Source organism: Hibiscus syriacus, unplaced genomic scaffold (assembly GCF_006381635.1).
Source record: "Hibiscus syriacus cultivar Baekdansim isolate YM2019G1 unplaced genomic scaffold, ASM638163v2 tig00003041_pilon, whole genome shotgun sequence".
Classification (NCBI taxonomy): Eukaryota; Viridiplantae; Streptophyta; class Magnoliopsida; order Malvales; family Malvaceae; genus Hibiscus; species Hibiscus syriacus.
In genome coordinates, this window is record NW_024061960.1 from 10,043,830 (window position 1) to 10,056,686 (window position 12,857).

A 12,857-nucleotide genomic window follows, 5' to 3' on the forward strand; every position below is an offset into this window, starting at 1 on the left:
GGTCCCTGGATCTTTATTTTTTTGGTAAAAGGTCATGGATGTTTAATCATGGAGTAGTAGCATATTTATTTATTTATTTTTGTTTAATGTGATAATCAAAAAGATTTATTACTGTTTTCAGGTACTCATAATATGACAGAAGTGGGCGTGCTCAATCTGTCATCACACATGGCATAAAATCTGCTGTCAAAAGATTATGTCTGATTTTTAAAGTTTTTTGCTTTTCAAATCAAGTGTTTCTAATTTTTAGTCTTAAGATAATTAAGTAATTTACTTTGATTACAACTAAACTGTTCTGGTCGGTTGTTTAATAAAAATATTAGATTAAAAGTTGTTTATCTATATAAATACAAGTAAAAATGATTATAATTGAATTTGGATAAACTTTTTAATTTTAGAAATGCAATTAAGGATGGGCATGAGACTCGACTTGACTCGAAAATTTTACATCCTTCGCCCGACCCGACTCAACCCGAAAAATATATAACCTCCACCCGACCCAAATTGACTCGATTTTTGAGATAAAATTCGAACCCGACCCGACCTCAAATAATAAAAAATATTATTTTTATTCAATAAAAACGATGATTTAATTGAAAAATAATATATAAAGAGGTATTATTGTAATTATTCATAAATATATATGATAAAATTATATATTTTTCAAGGTCGGGTCGGGTTAGGTATTTTTACCCTAAACCCGAATCCAACCTGACCCAAATATCACTTTTAAAAAAATATGATCCGACCCAACCGAACCTAAATTCGTTTTCTATAAATAAAAAATTAACCCAATTCTAAAAGAAAGAAACTCAGCAAACAAGCATGAAAAGAAAAGAAACAGAAGAAAACGGCACAACCAAAACACGATCACCAAGTAAAAATATATATATATCAAATTATAGTAAAAAAGTAAATGAAACTACAAATAACCAGGCACATTTCATAGCAGTCATAGTTTATACCAATCAATAATCACATGTGTTTTACATACAATGTTTGGCCAAAACCAAAGCAGCTTAGCAAGTTTACTGTATTCTTTCCCACTGAATCAAACCAACCAAAGAAAATCATAAGCATTATTCTAATCATATAAATTAAAAATGAGTAAAGTACATCTTAATGCTAATGGCAAGAAACTACTTGCAAGCAGATCTCATTGCTTTTAGCTCTTCAACCAGTTTCTCAAGCCTGCTAATCCGAGCTTCGAGTGTTAATCCCGGTATGTCGACCGCATAGCAACTGCACTCTCTTTCTACACCGTTGATGCTTGGCATCTCGTGAACTGGTTGTTCGGGGTTGTCCTCCTTTTCGTGTTCTGTTGTTCTTTCTGATTCTCCCATCGCAACTTCTTCCTGCACCATCTCTAGTTCTCTTTGTTCTTTGTGGGGACCTTTGAAAGTTTCCCCTACTCTTAGAGAGGCTTCGTCCTCGATGACCTTTTCTGCCAACATTGCCAACGGCTCAAAATATTTAACAACTTCGTCGTCTGCAATCGTTGAAGAATGACCTTGAGAATGGCCTGATGGGTTTCCATCATCGTCAGAATCTTCTGTTATAATATTGCGACGCTTCTTGCAGGATCTCAACATTTCTGAGATAGTTGGGTTATAATCCTCGGTAGAATCCTCAGCTTCCTTTCCATTAAAGTTGCGCTCAAGACTGATAGGGTCGGAGGAACTATTTCCGTTCTTTCTTTCTAGGGTACATGGTGATCCTATTGCACTCGCTGAAGGTAAAACATGAGAGACAACATCGTTGCTACCTTCCTCCTTATATTTCATAGCCAATGCTGGTCTTTTGGAGCTTCCAAAAGCATGTTTAGAAGAGGCAGACACAGGAGTATCTTTCTTTATTCCTTCAGATTTCTTCGTGGACTTTTTCATGCATTTTTTACTCAAACCGGGAGAAGCCGAATCACTGTCGTCTCTCTTCTTTCTTTTCAAAGTCTGAACTGATTCTTTCGAGTTTCTCAAATGAACATCGGGAGAAGCATAATAGCTGTTGTCTCTCTTCTTTCTTTTCAAAGTTTGTGCTAATTCTTTCGAACTTCCAAGAGGAACATCGGGAGAAGAAGATTCTTCCTTGCCATTTTTGTTTCCTTTCGGATTCTTCACTGATTTCTTAGAGCTCTTTCTGCAAGAGGCAGGAGAAGTAGAGTCATTGTCGTGAACTTGCTTTTCTTCCAAAATCTGGGATACACTCTTTGATTTCTTAGTCTTGTTGACACGGTCTCCTTGTTTCTTTGAGATCTTCACGGCACAATTGGGAGAAACTGATGTATCATTAGCTTCCATCTTTCCATGGAAACTCTCTATTTTCTGATGAAAGCCAGAACAACCAGAAGAACTTTCCCCTCGCTTCCCTTTAGGATTCTTTGCTGATTTCTTCAAACCCTTCGCTGTGCCTTTGCTCTCCAAAACCGAATCCTTCCACCACTTCAAGTACCGCGCTGTAACACCAGCTTTATAGAGCCGGGATGGAATGTATAATTTTACACCAGTAAGTGATTCACAGTAATTAAGCCAGGCAATCTCATGAGTCAAATTTTGTGATTGGGGAACACAACCAGGAATATCCTGATCCATTCCAAACTGCCTTGCAACTCGATGAGGAAGGTACTGTTCTATGCAATCAAGTCCCACTAGCTCACTAACCTTCAAGCATCGAACGAAGGACTCTAGTTCTTTATCAAGACGCGCGGTGGTCCATATACAAACTTCATTCTCTCTATAAAACTTAGGTTGTTTCCAGTTATCGATCTGCACGGTATAAGGACGCCATTCGAAACTTCCACTAGCTGACTCTAGAGCTAACCTCACTTTCTCAACCTTGAAGCTCACATCATGCCATTGAACCAGCCTCGGCTCACCTTTTGCTATCGGATTCGGTTGAGGTCTCAGCTCTGTAAATCTCTCCCAAGCCCAAACCTGAACTAATTGAAAAGGTGACCAAAGGGTAAGCTTGAACACCTCATCTTTCTCCATTTTGGTGGAAGCAGTGATTGCATCTTTCAACAAACACAAGTCTCTATAAATACTAGCGAGCACAGCAGGTGCTAAAGCAAGTCTTGTCCCTCTAGCTAAATGAACTGCAGTGGAAAAAACATGCTCCCTAATTGTTTCGTGCGCATTGGTGAAAACGTACCTCGAAAGCCAAAAGGCGAGAAATGCTTCGTGCTCGAATTCGCTGCCATTGTCCATGAATCTCTGCATCCACAAATGAGGGCAGGCCTTTTTAGCTTTGCTTCTCACGATTTCGATCCTCGCACTCTTTAAAGTCTCTTCGACTTCCTTCGATTCTTCGGTTTCCAGCGGGGCGAAAACAGGGGAACCCAAAACAGAAAACCCACCAAGAATCATCACATCTTCGAGTGTAACACTGGCTTCACCCCAAGATAAGATGAAACTTTTGGTTTCGCAACACCATTTCTCAGCTAGCCCAAGAACTAAAGTAATGTTTCGCTTAATCTGGTAAGTCGAATTCAAGATGGCTTCGAAGATTCCAGCTTTCTTCCAAGTCGGTTCGTGCAAAACCCTCATCTTGTCAACCCAGATGGACCAATTACTTGCCCTGCATCTCCACCCATGGAAACCGATACTTAAAGGCAGATCTTTGGGTTCAGAAGAAGATTGTTCCAGATTCGAAAGGCGTTGCGAAGGAAGCCTGGGAAGTTCGGTTTCGAGGGAACCGGAAATGGGTTTGAGAAAATGGGCTGTTTTTGAACAAGGGTTTAGGGTTTCGCAACCTGGGGAAACCATGAGCTCTTCTCTTACTTCAACCAAGCTCGTTTCAGGTCCTTCCATGGCTGAATTTTAAACCAGGAATTCGTTTCGAACAAAAAATGGTGTAACACTTCAGTTGTTCGATAGATGTAAAAAAAATCTCAAGCGAATGAATTATTTAAAAAAATGAATTTTCAACATTGTGATCCAAACGAACAGAGCAAAAAGAAATTACGACGGCTAGGATCTGTGGTGGGGTGTGGACATGGAGGCGTCGGCGCCATCACTTTGCCTTGATTTGTTTGTAGATTTGGGCAACGGACGGAAAAAAACAAGCTCTGATGACGAGAAGGGACGAGACTAGAGATTTTTCACTCTTGGAGTCTAATAGAGTGGGAAAAATTACAAATTTTATCATTCAACTTTTTCTTTTACTTATTTTAGTCACTAAATTTAAAAAATTTCGATTTAATTATTAAACTTTCAAATTGCACTTATTTTTTTGTCACTCTATTATTAAATAACAAACAATGTAATAATATAATAAAAGGGGTGATCACATACTAAAATGATATCATTTCGACTCCATATAAAAAAGTAAACTTAAATCAAAATAATATTATTTTTGGATTCCTATCAAAATTATTTTTTATTTAATTTTTTCTCTCATTTTTTTCTTATGGTGAACTTACTTAGATTCAATTATCGTGTCATCTGTCGTTCCGATCACCATCAATGATTGAAGGATCGTAAATATTTTTCATCAAACTCGTTCTCCCTCCTAACACAAATACATTATTCATTTAACATGAAAACACCTTAAATTTTATGAATTATTGTTGAGATTAATATATAAAAGAAAATATTGTATATTATATGTTTTTAACTTAAAATAAATCATGATATCATAAAATATTATTAAAATAATTCATATAATCACATCTCTTGTGATTTAACGGTACAGTGATTAAAACATAAATAATTCAAAAGTTAAGTAATTAAATTGTAACGTTTTAAACTGTAATGACAAAAATTGAATAAATGGTAAAGTTGAATGACTATTAAATGTTTATGGAGATTTGTATTAAAGCGACGACGTTTTTGCTCGTTCTTCTCTGTGGAATCCAACATGGATATTTGTGAAATAGTTAACTCACCTCCTTCGTAGGCTGCTGTAAGTTTGCTCGGTTGTAATTATCAGATTAATGCACGATTTTAGTTACAAATATTAAGATTCATATATTTTATATAACAATATTTTATTTGTATAAAAAAAATCAGTACGATTTTGAAATTTTCTTTGTATATATTAAGCGTGATATGTTTACTTTCATTTTTATTATTCTTAATCATAAAGACAACATTTGAATTGTCACAATATATCATTAATGATCTAGAGCTTTAGTCCACTAGTTTAAGATAAAAAAAAAATTAAACCCTTCAATCATACTCTGTGTGAGGTAGCCTAAAAGCACAAAACGAATTCAATCTTCGTAGAGGACGTAACAATTATGGTTTGCTTGATAATTCTCCCAGATATAATTCTACCAACAAACATAAATATATAATAGATGTTGATTTACGTGAATCGACAAATCTGATTCAGAGTAGTCAATCATCTCCAAAATATATGATCGTTGTACTCAAGTATGTACTTCTTTGTCCATTCGAGACATCTCAAAATTTTCTTTCTAGCTCTCCGATAGTCAATATCCCGATTATTTTGATATCTTGTGGACATTTCAACTACAAATATAATGTTAGCTATTTTGATATGTGTTTATTATATTTCGTTTATTTTGTTATGTTAAATTATCATTTTATTAATATATAGAATAAATTTTAATTCATGAAATTATTCTACAATAATATTCAGTTTTGAAAATTTCAACGCGTTTGTAAAATAAATGGTTAAAGGGTTTAAAAAGTTTATGGTAAAAAGGTTAAAAAAATCAATTGATCCCCATTAAATCAAACTGAACCTAATTAAGTTCCTATAAATTAAAGTAAATTTGATTGAGGCCTTTCGTTAGTAAAAGATAATAATTGGTTTCCTTCTATAACATTTATGTTAATCAATTAATTATGTCCATTAATTAATAATTCAACCAATAAAAATGATATACGGGTATGTGACACACTTTGAAAGTGGCGTATCATCAAACAATAAAATTCATTGTAAAATTATCAACGGGTTTATTCAAGTAGTAAGCAGTTTGATATCGCTTAAGTCTCGAGTTCAAGTCATTGTGTATACAGAAAATCCTTACTGGGAGACTCACCACAACCAAATGTGCGACCCGAATCAATCCATATTAATCAAATCGAAGCCTTAAGAACGGAAGGACAACCTAAAAAAATTATTATAAAATTATGTTATATCATAAAATCTATATAATAAATAAATAAAAAAGAATGGAAACATTAGAATTAAAAGTTGAATTAATCTTGAGATATGTAAATTTTATGATTTTTACTCTTTTATGAATTATACGATTTTTCCCCTCTCGGTTTTATTTTGACTAATATGAATCAACTTGCATCGTACACCTGATTTTTGTGTGTGAGTCTCCAAACAGAGATTTTCTACATACACAAGTACTCGAACTTTAGACATTAATTAAACGATATCAATAGGGATGGCAACTCAACTCGAACCCGACCCGATCGGGTCGGATTTTTTTTAAAAAAAATTCGGGTTCGGGTCGGGTTTAGGGTGGAAAAATACGACCCGACCTGACCCGAAAAATATATATAATTTTACCCTATATATTTAGGGATAATTACAATAATATCCCTCTATATATAATTTTTTTCAATTAAGTCATTGTTTTTATTGAATACAAATATTTTTTTATTTCGGGTCGGGTCGGGTTTCTAAGTCATATATTCGGGTCGGGTCGGGTGAAACCTTAATTTTGTCGAGTCGGGTCACGGGTGGAGGACCCTTTCTTCTCAGGTCGGGTGGCCCAAAAACCCAACCCGACCCGACCCATTATTGGTTGAATTATACTATTTGTAGTGTATATTATGGTTTAATTCTTATTATGTGTAATTCTGTGGATTTGTAGTGTATATTGTTTGTGGATTTGTAGTCTAAGATTATTATGGTTTAATTCTTATTATGTGTGGATTCTGTCTACAATCATTCTAAGTGATCAGTTTATATATTTTTGTAATGATTAAAATTATAATTTTATTTATATTTTATAATAATTATTTTTTGATTATATTCATATAAATTCAACAAATTTATAAATTCAAAATTTTAAAAGTTCAAATATAAAAAAAAATTAATGGTACAATTTAAAATTAAAAAAGTTGAATTAAATCTCGAGTTTAACCCCCGAGTTTCAATACTTACAAGTTATTTATTATTTTTTTAATCAATCAACGTCACATATAAAAATAATATTCATTTTCTTCCATTAATTTTATTTTGTGTTGATCATGCTCATTATTTTAGAAGGTAAATTGATAGCATGTCAAATTATATAAAATAAAGAAAATGACAAATATTGATACATTTGACAAATTTAATTTTATAAATATAAAAGAATAAGACGTATAAAGATAAAAAAAATACAGATGTTATTATTTATTAATTTTTAATAAAATATTTTAAATAATTTAATTTAATTTTTAATAAAACATAAAAAACCAAAAATTAATATCAAAATTAATATCACTTATCTAAAGAAATTATTTACACTTACCTATATATGGCACGTTCATTAAGTTATATTTAATTTTAATACTTTAAAAATACTATATTAGACATTGTACATAAATAAAATATGGATATTCAATAATTATAACCCTATAATTGGGTAAGAAATTTGACAGCAAAGTTTGATTTATTAATTGAACATTCCAAGTATTAAAAGAAAACAAAAAAAAAAAGGAAACCGATCTATTGTCCGTGGTCATGCGTAATAAGGTTAAAATCCACAGAAAGTCTCTATATTATATTATTTTAGCAATTTAATCCCTTTAAATATTTTGGCCAATTCTTTTTCTTTACATTTTGAAATGTTGAAGCTCACTTTTCTAATTAATTCCATCAAATAATTTGATGTGTTTTATTTTTTAAGTATGTGATGATTTGGTATGTAAACATTGATATCTTTAACTTTTAAGTATTTAGTATTAGATTTGAGTTTCTTAAATTTAAAACATAGAGAAATTAAATTCTGATAAAGAAAAGTAGAAGTATTGAATTACAAATGTAGAAATAATACAAGGACTTAAATCATATTTTAACTACCTTCAATTGAATTGAGAATCTCGTGGTGCCACCTCGGCCACATTGCATCTGATTCTCTCGTAAAAAACCTAGAGAGAGAAAACATGGTCTGCCCTTTATAAACCATATTTCTCGAACTTCGTTTTACTTCCACCCATCCTCTCCTAGAATTCAACGGCAAGCATCCATGGCAGCCTCCGCCAACATCTCTACTTTGTCCTCTTCATCAGGACTATCAAAGTCCATATCCAAAAGCCACTCCTTTTATCTAAACCAACCGGAAAAAAACCCCTTTTCTCTATTCCCAAAAACCCTTCAAAACCCCTCTTCTTTCCCTTCCAAACCCGTTTTCCATCACCAGAAACCTCAGTTCACCATCTCCTCTAAAAACCCCATCTCCGAATTCTTTTCGAAGAAAAAAAGTGACCCAGAAGAGAATTTTGTGCCCTATTTTAGTGATGATGACGATAAGCCCCGTGAAGAGTGTGGTGTTGTGGGTATATTCGGTGACCCTGAAGCCTCACGGCTCTGCTATTTGGCCCTCCACGCGCTTCAGCATCGTGGACAGGAAGGTGCAGGTATTGTAGCGGTGAATAACAATGTTCTTCAATCTGTTACCGGTGTTGGTTTAGTTTCTGATGTGTTCAATGAGTCTAAGCTTAGTCAATTGCCTGGTGACATGGCTATTGGACATGTGAGATATTCGACTGCCGGTTCTTCTATGTTGAAAAATGTACAGCCTTTTGTTGCTGGTTACAGGTTTGGGTCTGTTGGGGTTGCGCATAATGGGAACTTGGTGAACTATAGAGCTTTGAGGCATATGCTCGAGGATAATGGTTCGATTTTTAATACTAGTTCTGATACTGAGGTTGTGCTTCATTTGATTGCTATTTCGAAGGCTAGGCCTTTCTTCTTGAGGATTGTTGATGCTTGTGAGAAGCTCGAAGGGGCTTATTCGATGGTGTTTGTGACCGAGGATAAGCTCGTTGCTGTGCGTGACCCCCATGGATTTAGGCCTTTGGTTATGGGGAGGAGGAGTAATGGTGCTGTTGTATTTGCTTCGGAGACTTGTGCCCTCGATTTGATCGAGGCGACATACAAAAGAGAGGTGAATCCTGGTGAAGTTTTGGTGGTGGATAAAAAAGATGGGGTTCAATCGCTTTGCTTGCTGCCTCACCCTGAACCTAAACAATGCATTTTTGAGCATATCTACTTTGCTTTGCCTAATTCTGTTGTCTTTGGAAGGTCCGTTTACAATTCAAGACATGCTTTTGGAGAAATACTTGCGACTGAGGCTCCAGTCAACTGTGATGTCGTGATTGCAGTGCCGGATTCTGGGGTTGTCGCTGCTCTTGGTTATGCAGCCAAAGCAGGGGTGCCATTTCAGCAAGGGCTGATCCGGTCACACTATGTCGGAAGAACTTTCATTGAGCCTTCACAGAAGATTCGGGACTTTGGTGTTAAGCTTAAGCTCTCACCAGTTCGCGGCGTGTTGGAAGGTAAAAGGGTTGTGGTTGTTGATGACTCGATTGTAAGAGGAACCACATCTTCAAAAATTGTTAGGCTGATCAAGGAAGCAGGAGCTAAGGAAGTTCACATGAGGATCGCAAGCCCACCGATCATCGCCTCTTGCTATTACGGAGTGGACACACCGAGTTCAGAGGAGTTGATATCGAACCGAATGAGTGTGGAGGAGATTCGAGAGTTTATCGGATGTGATTCACTCGCTTTTCTTTCAATCGATAGCTTGAAGAAGATGTTGGCCGGTGATTCCCAAACCTTCTGCTATGCGTGCTTCTCTGGGAAGTACCCTGTCATGCCAAGGGAGATTAAAGTGAAAAAAGTTGGTGATTTCTTGGATGATGGACTGAATGGACCTATGGATTCCATTGATGGAGGGTGGGTGAAAGGTCCAACAAATATCGATATCGAGAAAGAAATCGATCCAATGTATAAGCAAAACAAGATTTAGCTATGTTTCAGTCACGACTGTGTGGTGAGTGATGGTTTCGATTTCTTTGCTTATAAACAATCTAAAGCTTATGCAATTTTGCCTCGTTATTTTCTTTGGAAAGACTAATTTTCATTTATATATATGGTTTAGAGTTCTTTGCCGATAAACGATGTTTTTATATATGAGTTTGACATCCATGAGAGGCCAGAAGAATAAACAAATAAATAGCTGGTTTGTCATTGTAAGAATACGATGTTTATGCTTTTGAGCCTAATCTCAATGAGTAATTGAATATCCCATCCTTAATGTTACCCATTTTCTGCTCGATCATAAGCATTGGATTTGTGCTTTGGAGCAAAAGTGAAACCATCTGGAGGAACTTGCCAGCAGCAAAATTAATGAAGATTATGTGTTGCTGAACCATTAAAGTGATATGTTCTTCAACAACAATATCCGGGCTGTTGATAGTGGTGCGGTTGTAGGCATGATCCGGGAATTACTGCAGCGAGACTGGAATGTAAGAATAAGTCACATTCGTCGTGAAGCAGATCTTGTAGCTGGATAGACTTGCAGCATTGGTTAGGGGCAAAGCAGTAGGGGAAGTTCATTACTACTCTCCTCCAAGTGAGGTGGCTACCATAGTTGATAAGGATATCGTTTCTATAATTTTTGTTTGCTTTCTTTTTATTATAAAAAAAAGTGATATGTTCTTCGAGTTTGTTGTTAGTATTGCAAACCCATTCAGCATTAGTGTCTCGAGGTCATCAGTAGGGGTGTTCAACTAATCCGGTTACAAATTATTAGATATTTATAATGAAAATACAAAGTACATGAGTTTGCGGGTGGGGGGGGGTTACTTGACTCGGTATCTTAAATAAAGCACGTGAGATGCCAAGATGAATTTTCTTTGTATGTTGCTGGATTCCAACAACATTTTCTTCTTTCAAATGATAGTTTGGTTGGTGATCAATTATAGATGTTGTGGCAAATAAAAATTGGAAAAATGAATAGTAGAACTACACATGAATTGAAAAGAAAGATTCAATATGTTTTAATCATGATAAGGGAACTACTTCCTCTTGTCAAAAGCCGTACTATTTACAATGAATTAAGCTTTGTGTCGATGTACAAAATCAGTGTTAGTTGGCTTCACTTGAGATCAATTCAAGTGAGAAATAACATCCAAGAATGCATCTTCGTGACATGGAATTGTAACACCTCCCATTGGATGATCAAACCCGAACTCTTCAGCTTTACTTAGCAAATCTTGAAACAAGGGTTGATTCAAGAAGGATAGAGGAACCAAAAATCTCTTCTTTTGGGATTCCCCAACATAAACAGGAAAGAAACCCTTCGGTACATCCAAGGATGTTGAACATATGTTGTTTTTTGTTAAAGAAGATCGGCGGAGGATATTCATCACCACACTAGGAAGACGAATTGCCATTGCTTTTCCTTTATGTTTTTCTTTGAGAGAGAGTGAAAATTCGAAGAAAGCTTTGAATTTGTAATACAAAGAACCGAGTTGGTTGTGTCTTGTGATAAAAAAACACAATAATCTATACATAATGATATAATGTGAAAATCTTGTAGATCTTGGAGTGAGTGGCTATGAAACAATGGGTTAGGACATTGCTGGAGCCTGGAGAGGGTGTCACATGGTCTTATCTTCCAATACTTGCACAAATATTAAGGGCTTGAAAATCATATTATTGCATGTTGACAGAACAATGTGGCCTACAAATTACAAAATAGAGCAATCCAGGGCTAGCAGAAGATTGGAGGGGGGACAGTCAGATACTTTGATGTAGACATAGAAATAAAGGAAAAGGGACAGACTGGGGATGATTTTGAGAGAGTTGTGATGTAAAGAAACTTGCATTACCGTGATTTCTGATAAAATATGTTGATAAATAAAAACCCTGTAAAGTGCAGAAATTTGTGGCATTGGTAGGATATTGCATAAGAGGTCTAGCATGGTCTTTTATTCCTACTATTCTATAAGATTAAATACTAAAATAATATTGTAATATGCTTGACAAACAATGTGCCCTACAATTGGAAAGGACCAGTTGGATATTTGACTTAGATGGAAAGTAAATAGACATAGTTAGATACAGATGTAGATGCAGAAATAATAAACCGACATGTCTGCAAGCTTGAGATTGCTGCCGATGGATTCTTTTTCTTCTTTTCAACGCAAAGGAGACCTTAAAGGAATAAGATAATAGCTCCAGATTTGTTGAATGCCATTTCATAAGAGTGAATACATAAATCAAACTTTTGTTGGCGCTAAAGATCGGAAAACGGGAAGTCGGGTGCCAATGAACTTGGAAAGCAAAGGTGAGGATCTTTAGTAGTTGAGAATGTGAAAATATGTGTTGCCAATGAACTTATTCTTACTTGTATATATAGAGGTATAGGGTAGAGAGGAAATCATGTTCATCCATTATTAAGTAGAGAACGTTGAATGATTGGTGAAGGAGCAAATTCTAGGGTCCATCAGTAATGAGAAAGACATGGCTTCATGAGGCCAATCACATGGTGTTGTCTTCCAAAGGATTATCAAGAATTCCATGGCGAAGACATGAAATAATAGTTTGCCTACTCCATCCGGCATAACAACCGACTAAGGATCCACTCAAATATGGTAGATTTCAGATCCATAAAACGCAGTAGAAGAGTTGTAACACCCCGCCATTGATGTTGCAGGCAACCTTTGAGACATATACAGTCTGTCATAAATGACAGGAAACATGTAACATGTGTGGCCTTGACCTCCTATCTACATGCTGACTTCTATCAAAACATGGGTGACCGTTGATGTGTTCCTTGATGAGCATCTTGTAAGACAAACCCTTGTGAAAGGCGGCTGAAGTATGTCCTACAGGCTACAACTAGTCCTCCCCAGAACCCCAATCAATTGCAATTT

The 12,857-nt window shown here is 35.5% G+C and overlaps 3 protein-coding genes across 4 annotated transcripts; 1 reads left to right on the plus strand and 2 right to left on the minus strand.

The window, feature by feature from the left end:
* Positions 1-1,139: 1,139 nt before the first annotated feature.
* LOC120174093 lies at positions 1,140-3,806 on the minus strand. The gene has a single exon (XM_039181069.1). It carries the CDS (start codon positions 3,804-3,806, stop codon positions 1,140-1,142), a length of 2,667 nt encoding a protein of 888 aa, XP_039037000.1.
* A 4,283-nt stretch (positions 3,807-8,089) lies between these two features.
* LOC120172790 (amidophosphoribosyltransferase, chloroplastic-like) lies at positions 8,090-10,341 on the plus strand. 2 transcript variants are annotated; one of them, XM_039180163.1, is made up of 2 exons: positions 8,090-9,953; positions 10,330-10,341. In XM_039180163.1, exon 1 carries the CDS (start codon positions 8,159-8,161, stop codon positions 9,941-9,943), a length of 1,785 nt encoding a protein of 594 aa, XP_039036094.1. In that variant the 5' UTR covers positions 8,090-8,158; the 3' UTR covers positions 9,944-9,953; positions 10,330-10,341. The 2 variants fall into 2 exon arrangements, with proteins under 2 accessions (XP_039036094.1, XP_039036099.1); XM_039180168.1 differs by lacking the exon at positions 10,330-10,341 and having other exon boundaries at positions 8,091-8,265; positions 8,308-10,065.
* A 699-nt stretch (positions 10,342-11,040) lies between these two features.
* On the minus strand, positions 11,041-11,448 carry LOC120172818 (auxin-responsive protein SAUR22-like). Its single transcript, XM_039180182.1, has 2 exons — positions 11,410-11,448; positions 11,041-11,376 (listed from the first exon to the last, which is right to left on the minus strand). Exon 2 carries the CDS (start codon positions 11,370-11,372, stop codon positions 11,085-11,087), a length of 288 nt encoding a protein of 95 aa, XP_039036113.1. The 5' UTR covers positions 11,373-11,376; positions 11,410-11,448; the 3' UTR covers positions 11,041-11,084.
* Between the last annotated feature and the right edge of the window lie 1,409 nt (positions 11,449-12,857).